This window comes from Neopelma chrysocephalum, unplaced genomic scaffold (assembly GCF_003984885.1).
Source record: "Neopelma chrysocephalum unplaced genomic scaffold, ASM398488v2 Primary Assembly neopelma1_96671, whole genome shotgun sequence".
NCBI lineage: Eukaryota > Metazoa > Chordata > Aves > Passeriformes > Pipridae > Neopelma > Neopelma chrysocephalum.
In genome coordinates, this window is record NW_020925316.1 from 790,850 (window position 1) to 803,391 (window position 12,542).

General features: G+C 44.3%; 1 protein-coding gene across 1 annotated transcript in view; it reads right to left on the reverse strand.

Moving 5' to 3' along the window:
• UGCG (UDP-glucose ceramide glucosyltransferase) overlaps window positions 1-12,335 on the reverse strand; it is a 30,647-nt gene extending 18,312 nt beyond the window's left edge. The window contains exon 1 of the mRNA XM_027709020.1: window positions 12,154-12,335. Within this exon, the coding sequence (XP_027564821.1) occupies window positions 12,154-12,251 (98 nt within the window). The 5' untranslated portion in view covers window positions 12,252-12,335. The remainder of the gene's footprint in view (window positions 1-12,153) is intronic.
• Window positions 12,336-12,542: the final 207 nt, after the last annotated feature.

The following is a 12,542-nucleotide window of genomic DNA, read 5'->3' on the forward strand; positions in this document are numbered from 1 at the left end:
GTGCTGCAGCATGTCCAGAGAAGAACAATGAAGCTGGTGAAGGGTCTAGAGAGTAAGTCCTATGCGAAGCAGCTGAAGGAGCTGAGGGTGTTTAGTCTGGAGAAAAGGTGGCTCAGGGGAGATCTTATTGCTCTCTACAACTACCAGAAAGCAGGTTGTAGCAAGGTGGGAGTCAGTCTCTGCTCCCAAGTGACAAGACAAGAGGAAATGGCCTCAAATTGTGCCAAGGGAGGTTTAGGTTGAGTATTAGGAACAATTTATTCACCAGAAGGGTTACCAAGCATTGGAACGGGCTGCCCAAGGAAGTAGTAGAGTCACCAAACCTGTAGATAGTTAAAAAATGTTTAGATGCGGCACTTACAGACACAGTTTAGTGTTAGGTTAACAGTTGGACTTGATGATCTTAGAGAGCTTTTCCAACTTAGACTAAGATTTTTTTACTAGATATAACATTATATAATATATATCAATATCATTATATTTTATATAATAAATATGTATGTGCAGGTTTTTGCCTGCCTGTAAAGGTGGGAGGGATGGGGTCTATACGAGTAGCCATTGTCACAGCTCTGGTCCATCCCACCAGGAAGCAAAACTAGACACTTGTGCACGGAGGCAGAGAAACACAACTAAGGCTGAATAACACACTGGTACCACCTAAGGAGTCTTTCTGCTGTGCCTTTTGCAATCGGACATGTCTATCTCATATTGGCCTCATTAGCCACCAGCGTGCTTGTAACAAATGTGGATAAAGCCTTCCCAAATCTTCCTTTGCAAAGCCTAGCCATGAATGAATCAAGTACTTATTTCTTATACTTTTATACCGGAATTTAAGCATGCAGGCATACTACTGTTGCATTAGTAGGTCTACTACACTCCTCTTTATGGACCTTCTAGACTTCAGAGATTCAAAAACTGAAACACAGGTCAAACAAAAAGCAGTGGCCACAGCTCTCTTAGTAAATGGAGAAAATTATTCCTAAACCAAGAAACAAACACCTTGATCTTGTTTTCAGCCTTTTTTCCCCTTGAGTGGAGCTTTATAACGTAGCTGAACCAGTTTAACTACAGGCTACCGCTCTGAGGCACTCCTTCTTCCCTCCTTTCTCCTCTTCTGGGATGTCCTGTGCTTCTCATCAGTGCTGATATTTGTCTAATCCCACAGTAAATTAGCTGAGATACATAAACCACCACAAAACTATTACCACACATGTAATGTTAGCATGTCATCAATTTAACCTAGCTAGTTTGAAAGGATGTGGCAAGATGATCATGTAGTTTCACTGGCAGCAAAGATTCCCCAAAAATCCTTCTCCCGAGCTACCATCAATACCAGCCAAACAAGGTATCATGCCAGTACTGATGCCCATACAATCCTGCTTCAATTCATTCACTTAACAGAAAGTTAAACTTGGCTTTTTTTTCCTTCCAATTCAGATTTGAGTTCTGCCAAATTAGAGTTTGGGCACATTAGGGAAGGCAAGAAGCTCCAGAGCACATTCAAGAAAGTGGCTGCGAATGGCCAGGATCATGGGAGAAGAGCAGGATTAGGGTCTCCTTCATTCTCATGCTTCAGTGGGCTTCCAGAAGAGCTGAGCTGACCCCAGATTTGGGTCAGGCCCCTGAAAACTATTCCACAACCAACTCTACATCACAGATTTCCTTCACAGCATGCACTCCCTTATAGCTTGTTCCTTGCCCCTATTTGCTTGACAGAAACAGTTGACTCAAGTTAATAAGTAATAGAAAACACTGCCGGCATGCACAAGTGACTCAAAGTAATACTAAATGCATGCCACCCTGATACCTGCCTTGACCGAAGGAAGACATTAGCCTTTAGAAATATGCTGGTCCCAGGTCAGGATACCCTTGCTTGGTGGCTGGCCTGGGTCAAATCACTGCATCAGTCACCCAGAGTGCTTTCAGGCAAGCAGTCTTCCCCATCCTCCACTCTTGTCATCTGCTTACATCCAATTCAGCAGCCACATGGACACAGTGCAAGTCAATCCACTCACTCAGCAAACTAATAGTTACACAACTGTCAGATCCAACAACAGGGAGGAGCAGAAACACACAGGTGTGGACAACAGGGAAGAACTTAAGAGGATACCCTGATGTAATTAAAAACAATTAACATGTCACTTAGCCTTGATAAAATATTCAGAGATAGATGGAAGTAGGCAAGTCTGAAAGAAGTACATGGAAGGTAAGATTCAGGTGTGCACTTTGTAGTAGAGGCTGTCTGCCAGCAGAGAAACAGTCATAAGTTTGTGCATGCCTGCAAAACCACTAAAAACAAAAAATGTAACCCTACCTTTTGCATACTAGGAGTTTATATTGAAAAGCATGCTGCAGTTGGGTACTGCTTCATCACATGCCAGGCGAATGTACACGGCAGATCAAACATCTCATATGCTTCACACATATTTTCTCCTGTACTACACATCCCCCCCATACAAAAAAAAAAAAAAGGACCTTAGAATGTAATGCACTGAAATCAGTGGGTAGTGGAGAGAAAGGGCAATGATTAGGAAAAAAACCCCAAATCTTAAGCTCCAAAATAGCGCCCTTTTTTTTTTTTTTGTGGAAAAGTCAAATTAAAGGTCTTGAGCAGGAGCTAATCAAGAAAGGACCCAGATTGTGATCATTGTTATTTTTCAGAAGGTGACTGTTCTCGAAAACCAAACACTGATTTGCTCTTTCAGTTTGGGAAAGTAATAGTTCAATCAGTTGCTAGTAACAAAGACAAACAAAATTATACAACGCAGAACAAATTCTATCTAGTACTATTCATCATTTCAAATATAAAATCTCAATACACAACTGAAATTCTTTAACCAGGATTTTCCAAATATTACCACAAAATCACGTTCAGTAGACGTAATCCGTAACTTAATACAGTTTTTCTAAAAGAGGGGGAGTGGGAAGAGGGGAGTTAAAGATGCTTTCAAACACATTTTACAGTTTTAAGTAGAAGAAAAAAACCCTTATCTTTCAGGAATAAGAACAACACTACGGAACTCAAAACCACCGAATATGTCCTCTCCTACTCCCCTCCCTGCCCCCACACCTGCATGATAAAAGGAGAAACAAACTGGCTTCCATACAATCGGCTGTGGTTAAACTTGAAGTAATGGGAACCCTGTTACTGACCAAATCCTAGGCAGTTTACAATTCAGCAAGCTGAAATGTAGTGCGCTTAACAAAAACACAGCAAGTTGCCTACAACACATCCATTACGGATCACACTAAGCATTAAAATGAACACACCGTTTTCCCTTGTAGTGTATCTGCAGTCTGCCACCAAAACAGCAATTCATTCCCTGTTTCTGCTTTCCCTCACCCTCAGCCCACCGGTGGCTATAAAACAGTCAGTACCACAACATAAATTGGATCAGGCTGCTGATCAAACAGGGAACTATCCCACAGAAAAAGCTAGCTTGCTGATCTGAGTCACCACATAGCCACATGCTCACTAAAGGCAGATTAGTACTGCAGAAATGTTTAGAAAGGTGTAGCAGTAGGAGGTGGATTTGGATTATCCCTTTGAGCACCAAATCAGGAGTCACTAAGGCATAGAAATAGAAACCCTTTTTGATACAGACTCTTTGCAACAAACTGTGGAACTTCAGAGAACTGCATCCAGCACAATTTGTGTTTTGTTTATGAAAGCATCTCCAGTGGATGGAGGGTTGTAACTCTGGGTCAGATAAACCAACCACAGCAGACAGCTTTTAGTACAGCATCAACCCATCAGTGTTAAGCATGGGATCTTCTAAAACACAAAACTTTAAACTATGGTATTGTGAGACTATTCAATTTGGTTTTCTGACTTATTTTAAAAATCTGTTAACACTAAACTAGCTCAGATCCAATTATTTCATAAGGTACAAGTTTAAATGACAACATAATTTGCTAAACATTAGTAATATGCTTCCTACAGACCCCAGGCTGCTCCCTACTGCTTGTTTTGTGCCGAAGATCCCTGCAACGCAAATATTTCTCTGTTTTTCTCCCTAAAAGATTCCAAAATAGTTAACTGCCAGAATTATGTTAATGGCTAAGAAGAAACTATATTATCGAATCATAAAGCAGACACCATGCCAACACTTTTTCTTTATTTTCAGTGTATGACAGGCCAATTTTTATTTCATTAACTCATCAGCAAGTGTTTCCAGAGCACAAAACAGCATACTGCTGAAGAAGATGCTCAAACACAAAATTCACACAGGACACACAGTCCTGGGCCCTATTAATCCCAGCCACAGTAACAGAAAAGCTGTAAACCTTGTCTGGACTACACAGTTGTCAATGAGACAGTGTAAGTGCCCTCGTGCTGCAAATGCCTTGGAAAGCTTGAATAAGTCTCCTGTAAGAAACATCAGAAATTGAAGAAAGCAATTATTAAACACCACCACAACAACAACACAAACTTTGAAAGAAAATGGTAAGTTAAAGTAACACTTCTACACTCAACATCATGTTTGACAGCATTTCAGAAAGGCAATTTTTTTTTTTAAATTTCCAATAGATACAAACCAGAAAAACTGAGTTGGCAAATTTTATCTGTCTTACCTCTAAAGAAACCCACAAAATTTGGCTCACAGACTCTCAGAAAAATAGATAAATTCACCTCTCTCACCACTACACAATCTGCACAAAACAATCTGCTTGGAAATGCTGTTATGAAACATATGTATCACCTCTCTTAAAGATGTTTAAAAGGAAGTGTAATGTAACATAATTTTGATACATATCATTAGTATTTCAAAAGGTTAAGATGCACAACTCTTGACAATGTATTTCATCCATCCACTGTACCACCTCATATTATGCAGTCAATATCACCGGCAGGGGAAGAAGGAGCAGCAAAACACCCCACAGACTCCTGCAGCCTAAAAATTTTGTCTATTTTCCCCTCTCCCCTCACCCCTCACAGAGATCTGTAATGCTTTTAACCCTCTAAGAATTTTTGCAGAAAGACACTGCTAATGAGATTACGAGTTTGCTCCATTCCCTGTTCCACATATACAAGATCAAAGACAACAATCTGTTGTTAGTGTCACCAATATTTTATGTCATCCTTGTCATCAGCTACGTAACTCAAAAAACTATTTACCTTGATGTAGACAACCTGCATGAAAAATTTCGGTATAAGTAGTTCAAGTTGAATAAAGATTCAACTAAGTCACACACCCAAGAACAGACATGCCACTTCACATGTGCTAGACATCTTCCAGACAACTCCTGGAGAAATTCCAATATCATCACTTAGCAGTTTTCTGTTTGTGTGTGATTATCAATAGGACGGAATGGTACCTCCAACCTCATAAATGAGTCTTTGCATTATCTCCAAAGTCTAGCAAAGTGTTGGTTCACTTATGCCTGGTAACACTTGATAGTAACAGGAGAGCTCTCTGAAGACTGCCTTTTAAATTAGATCTACACTACAACCTACCTGGCTTTTATCTGTAATAAGATGCCTCCAAAGCACTTTCACAAACCAGAGAAAATGCAACCCCTGTGATGGCAAAGTGGGTAACTACTGCTGCTCCTAACAGTTACCTTATCCTATCTATTGCCAGATACTGCAAAGTGTAAGACAGTCCAAAGGAGGAGATAGTCCCATCAACAAACAAAAAGGTGAAAATGAGATGACAAAGTAGAGAGATCAGAGAACAGAGTACAGATAATTATGGACACAAATCACAGACTAACCAGGAAGAGGGGGTCAAAGATTTAAAAAAAAAAAACAAACCACAAAACAAACAGCTGACAAGACAAGCAAACTGGGCCAAGAGAAATAGAACTATTTTCTTACAAATTAAGTATCATAATCACTATACAATAACAGATTATTAACCAAAATATCGAATGACTGCACAGAAAAAAAAGCAGAAGTCAAACATAGGCTATGTGGGGGTTTTGTTTAGGTTTGGAAGCCATGTTTAAAAAGTTCTTCAATGTTTACTTCAGGAAACTTGAGTTTCAGGCATCTGTGCAAACTGAATTTCTTCCTTGTGTCCATACACATTACACCAAGGCTATTAATTACTTTTAGTTATATTTGGGTGTTTTATTACATTTATATGTTCCTGGAAGTCTTGTATTTCACTCAGCAGACAAGGCACAACAGGACCAGTTACACCCAAATGCCACATAAATGCAGAATTCATTATTTCTTCATTGACTACGGTAACTAAAAGCTTTTTAAAATAATTTGTCTAAATCCAGCAGTATCAATTTGTCTAAAACCAGTTTATCAATTAATTGACACACACTACCCTTCACACTTACACCTGGCAACCAAGACAATGAGGAGCCTCAGCATTAACTGACTGCAGCTGCCTTAAAGTGATTTCCATTAAGTGCTATAATTAGAATTGCCACTGACAAGTGGTACAAGAACAATGGAGACTCAAAGCCAGAACATGACTTCACATGAGTTCAGTTTTTCAGACCAGACAAATAAAGCAGCAAAAACAAATAAATAGTTACTAAACATTATCTAATGTTTGTTTTAGTTACCAAACATTACCTAATGTGTTTAATATCTTTGTTGACAATCTGGACAAGGGGATCAAGTGCATCCTCAGTAAGTTCACAGATGACACTAAGTCGAGTGGGAGTGTTGATCTGCTGGAGAGTAGGAAGGCCCTGGAGAGGGATCTGGATTAATGGGCTGAGGCCAATTGTATGAGATTCAACAAGGCAAACTGCCAGGTCCTGCCCTTGGGTCACAACAACCCCAGGCAGCATTACAGGCTGGGGGAAGAGTGGTTGGAAAGCCGCCCAGCAGAAAAGGACCTGGCAGTCCTGCTGGACAATCGGCTGAACTGGACACAGTTGGCCAAGGAGGCCAACGGCATCCTGGCTTGTATCAGCAATAGTGTGGCCAGCAGGACCAAGGAAGAGATTGTCCCCCTGTACTTGGCACTGGTGAGGCCACACCTCAAATCCTGTGCCCAGTTTTGGGCCCCTCACAGCAAGAAAGACACTGAGGTGCTGCAGCATGTCCAGAGAAGAACAATGAAGCTGGTGAAGGGTCTGGAGCACAGGTCTTGTGAAGGAGCAGCTGAGGGAGCTAATGTTGTTTAGCCTAGAGAAGAGAAGGCTCAGGGGAGACCTTATTGCTCTCTACAACTACCAGAAAGCAGGTTGTAGCCAGTTGGGAGTTGGTCTCTTCTCCCAGGTATCTAGCAATAGGACAAGAGGAAATGGCCTCATGCTGAGCCAGGGTAGCTTCAGGCTGGACATCATGAAGAATTTCTTCATGGAAAGGGTTGTCAAGATTTGGAATGGGCTGCCTAGGGAAGTGGTGGAGTCACCATCCCTGGAAATGTTCAAGAAACAACTGGACGTCGTACTTTCTCATAAGGTTTAATTAAAAAGGTAATCAAAGGCTGGACTCAATGATCTCAGCTTTTCCAACCTAAATGTTTTTGTGATTCAAACCCATCCAAAGTAAGGCAAGGCAGTAGGGGAAAGCAGTGGCAAGAACCAGATTTTGCAAATGCATTATGGAAGGATAGGCACTGTTCCTCAACTGAACTCTTGTACAGTACCTTAGGTATCCAAACACTATAACTTTTAAAGCCATTACAGCACAAGCCAATGCAAAAGAAATGCTGTCTTGACCTTAAGGTTGACAACTGCTGACAGCATTTCAAGGCAAAAAAGCTTACTTTCTTGAATAACCCCATTTATCTACTTAATTTGCACGTCCTAAGTGTTTTGCTAAACTGAACATCTTAAATACCAATAAGGAACCACAGAAGGATGACTGTCTAGTCCACAACAGTGTCATTGACATGTTACAACATTATCTTAGTACTCGAGTGGTAGAGATCAGCTCTTCCAACTCACCAGTTCAGAACGGCTAGAAACAGTGCAGACTGAGTACAAGCAGTCCCTACCACGATGACTTAAAAAAACCTAAACCAACAATATTGTCCATAAAGAGAAAACAGAAGGACTAATTAGTTTCAACTTTCCTCTTTACTTCCTCTAACAGGTACAATGTAAGTATTTTTCAGTATATGACAAGTACCACGTAATTCTATTCTAATACTGCATTCTCCCACTGACATCAAGAGAAGTTTCTGTAAGTGAAAACTCCTTCATACTTCAGGGATCTAAGAATGGGTGCAGTGTGCTGTGCCTGCTATCCAGGACAGAATTAGTCTCTATGAGATGAGCAGCACTAGTAACAGTGTCCAGCCACCAGAGTTTTCAGGTCACAGCACTAACAATCACCATCTATCTGGGGTCCTTTCCCCAGAAACATGTTCCAGCATTCGAAGCAGAGTTGATCACCTGCTTCTGCTAATTCCTTTCACAGAGATACCTTGCTTGCAGGACGAGGGTATTCCTCTGTGTACAATTCCATCAGAAAACCCCACAGTCCTCCTCCCTTGCACAGAGCAATGCTAACAAGTGCCACAGGCTCCAAAATCACCAGAGCAGTGCTCTCTCCAGCCATCAGCTATATCCCATCAGGTTCAGTTGCCCAGTACCACCACAGCCACTGCAAGGACAGCTCCCTGGGATGGCTGCTTTAGGTGCCCACCATTTCTTTATTACTTCAAAAGGCAGCTGCATGGTCATACCATGGTCAGACCCCTGTAACTGAGGCAGCTCCTCCACAACAGCCTGCCAACTCAGCGCAGATTGCAATTTGGTCACTTCAGTGCTACCAGCTGTTCATCTCCAGCCATGGGCCACCTTTTCACAGTGAACATTAAATACCTCTGTTATCATCAGCCCATTACTCTGTCAAAGAGCTCCTGGCTCTGGCCCTGCTGAGACAGTAACTCCAGAGCCCCACTGGAAGCACACTTTTCTCCAGGGGCCTCAGGCTGAAACTGGATCACCCCAATTCTTACCATCCTCTTCACAACTGGCAAGTTTTCCACCTGCTAACACACAATCTGCATTAACTTCCCATACACAATACACACGCTCATAAGACAAGTTCCCATTAACACAAAGCTCAACTCCTTCTAGGTTTCACATGACTACAAATACTCCAGACCCAGGCCATACCAGGTCCAACTGCTGCCTGCAGTCCCCACCAATTACTGTCACAGGCAAAACTGCCTCAACTCAGACAATTCTACCCAAATTACTGGCAATTAATGGGCAACTAATTATCAATGTGGGCATTGAGAAAAAAAGACAAACAGCTTTCAGGGAAGTACCTTTTTTCTTCCTTCTCCAGGCTCAGCTTCAGTCAGAGACATTTCCTCTCCATTTTTCCATCTGAACTGCTCTTTTGCACAGTTCCTTACCTTCAGTCCCTCCCCTGCCCTTCAGCAAGACAACACAGGAGGCAGAAGTCAGTATGTAAAGGTTCTGGCCATGCCTTGCTTCTCACTTATTTTCCTCCACTGCGGTTGTGTCTTAACTGTTACGCTGCTCTAGCAGGTGTAGCTGCTCAGGAGAGATTGACTACAGGTTTGCAACCCCTGAGTCAGCTCCAGTATGGGCCTGCCACTGGCTGCAGTCTCCTCAGGTGAGTCATCCACAGGCTGCAGTTCCTCAGGGTGGGTTGCCTGACAGGTCAAAGTACATTCAGGGGTATCTTACCTGCAGCCCAGAGTGCATTCAGGAGTGTCCCTCCTCCACCCTCCTCCAGTGTGCTGCCTCCACAAGAGGCAGTGCCTTTGAAGGGGTAGCTCCTGTGGCACTGACTGCCCAAAAGTGTACCCTTCTCTCTGGTTCTCCCTTGTCCTTTCTTCTCATGTCTCTTAGCATATCTCACCCTTCTCCCTCCTGTTTATCCTCTTGCATGTCTTCCCCTATATTGCCAGTTGCATCTCCTGCCCTTTACAGCTGTCAGTCTTTCTTAAAGATTTATGAGCAGCAGCACTACACAGGTTCACCTGACAGATTGAGGTTTTAGCATACAATGGACTGTTTTAATCAGTTTCAAAGCTGTCCAAAATCAGCTGTGTCCACAGCAGCCTATGTTTTCATCTCCCACTAAGCACCCTTTCTGCTCTCCAGTACTGAAATCCTGCCATTTATGTCCAAGACAACCCATACAGATAGTTTTCAAGAAAGAAGTTAATTATCAAAGTGAATATAAGATCTAAGGGTAACTTGAGTAGAAAAAAATTATTAGAGCTTATAAATGATTTCATATAAAATAAACCAAAGAACCACAAACAAAGAAAAAAAACTAAACCAAACCATAAGGCAACTAAGACCAAGGGCAAAAGAAGCAAATCTCTGGTATCTGCAAATTCAACTCTGGAAGCGTGGACTGGATGAGTGGATGGTAAGGAGTATTGAGAACTGCCTGAACAGCAGATCGCAGAGGGTCATAATTAGTCACACAGGGTCTAGTTTGAGGCCAGTCAGTAGTGGTGTCCCCCAGTGTTCAATACCGGGCCCAGTATTGTTGAACTTATTCATCAATGCCTTGGATGAAGGGACAGATGCCTCCTCAGCAAGTTCACTGATAACACAAAGATCAGAGGAATGGCCAATACCCCAGAGGGTTGTGCAGCCCTTTAGAAGGACCTTGACAGGTTGGAGAGATGGGCAGAGAAAAAATAGTTTAAAATTCAACAAAGGCAAATGAAGGGTCCTCACCTGGGGAAGAATAACCCCAGGCACCAGCACAGGCTGGGGGCCAACCTGCTGGAAAGCAGCTCTGTGGAGAAGGACCTGGGGATCCTCACAGACAACAAGGTGTCCATGAAGCAGCAGTGTGTCCACGTGGCCAAGCAGGCCAATGGTATCCTGGGGTGCATTAAGAAGAGCATTGCCAGCAGGTTGAGTGAGGTGATCCTGCCTCTCTACTCAGCCCTGGTGAGGCCTCACATGGCTGTGTCCAGTTCTGAGCTTTTTAGTACATGAGAGACATAGAGCTTCTGAAGCAGGCCCAGTGGAAGGCAACAAAGATGATTAAGGGACTGGAGCATCTCTCTATTAAGGAAAGACTGAGGGAACTAGGCTTGTTCAGCCTCAAGAGGAGACAACTGAGATGGGACTTCATTAATGTCTCTAAGTATCTGAAAGGAGGAAGTCAAGAGGATGGAGCCAAGCAATTCGATGAGAAGCAATGGCCCGAAACTGATGCAGAGGAAGTTCCACCTGAATATGAGGAAGAACTTCTTTAATGTGGAGGTGATCAAGCACTGGAACAGGTTGCTCAGAGAGGCTGTGGTGTTTCCCTCACTGGAGATATTGAAGCACAATCCTGTGCCATGTGCTCTAGGATGACCCTGCTTGAGCAGGAAGGTTGGACCAGATTGACATACTGTGGTCCCTTCCACCCTTACCCATTCTGTGAGATTTGCTTTCAACAATGGCTGGGATTTATCACAGATACCTATCAGATGCAGTGGAACAGCAAGAAAGGAGAATAGATAAGCACAAGCAAAGCAAACAGAAATTCAGATATTTTCTAATCCTAGTAGTGATGCAAGAGTTGCCTTTTGCTTAAAGGAGCAAAACACGACCTTCTACAAGAAGAGATGCCTTCTTAATCCTTTCCTCACATGCCCACAGCCAATGCCTCTGCTTTGTTTGTCAATCAAAAATGCAAACCCTGTGCACAAACTCTAAAAGAATTTCTACTTGCACTTATCCAAGAAGGGTCTAACACACTATATATACTTGTTTTTATCAGTACTACCATCATTTCTCAGTAGAAAAAAAGAAGCATACTTATGGCTAAAATTTTGTCTGCCTGGCAGAGGATATTGTACTCCTTCAGTTGCTCTTCTGTACAGTCGTTGCACAATCAAAAAATCACACATTTGGTAAGTGCTGTGCACGCTGGTCTCCCACCATCATCGGAAAAGCCTCGCTTTACAGGTGTACCGGCACACAACAAAACCCAAGCCTAAAGGCAAAGGAGCAAAGATCACGGCGCAGCGCAGGAGGCAGAAACCCACAGAGAGCGGTTTTTACCCGAAGAGCGATAGCACGAACCCAGCTGTGCACTGAGGACGGCGGCGCGACGCCCGGGTCTCCCGGCGGGGGATCCCGGTGCTGACACCCGGGGGAAGAGGATCAGCCGGCCGCGGGGGAGGCGGTGCGGCGGCAGCGGACGGGGCCCCGCTGCCCGGGCGCTCCCGGAGCGATGGCGGGTGGGTGACGGAACAACGCGGCGCCATCCCCCCGCACCCCAGCGCTTACGTGTAGATGATGGACATGAAGTGCATGAGCCACAGCACGACGAAGAGGATGAGCCCGAAGATGGCGAGTCCCTCCAGGGCCAGAGCCAGCACCGCCATCCCCGGGGGGCGCGGCGGCCCGGGCAAAGCCGGCGGAGCGAGGCGGGGGGGAGCGGAGCGGCTCGGGAGGCTCGTGGGCGTGCGGGGCGGCGGTTGCCGCGGGCGGGCTCTCGGGCGGCTCCGGGGGCGCCGCTGCTGCTCCGCACCAGCCTCCGCGCGGCTGCCGCTGGCGCACCAGGAGCCGCCGCCGCCTTTCTGTCAGCGCAGGAGGCGGGGCGGGCGGGCACATCCGTTACGGGCCCGGCCCCCCGCCCGCCGCTGCCGCCGCCGCCGCCGCCGCCGCCTGACCTT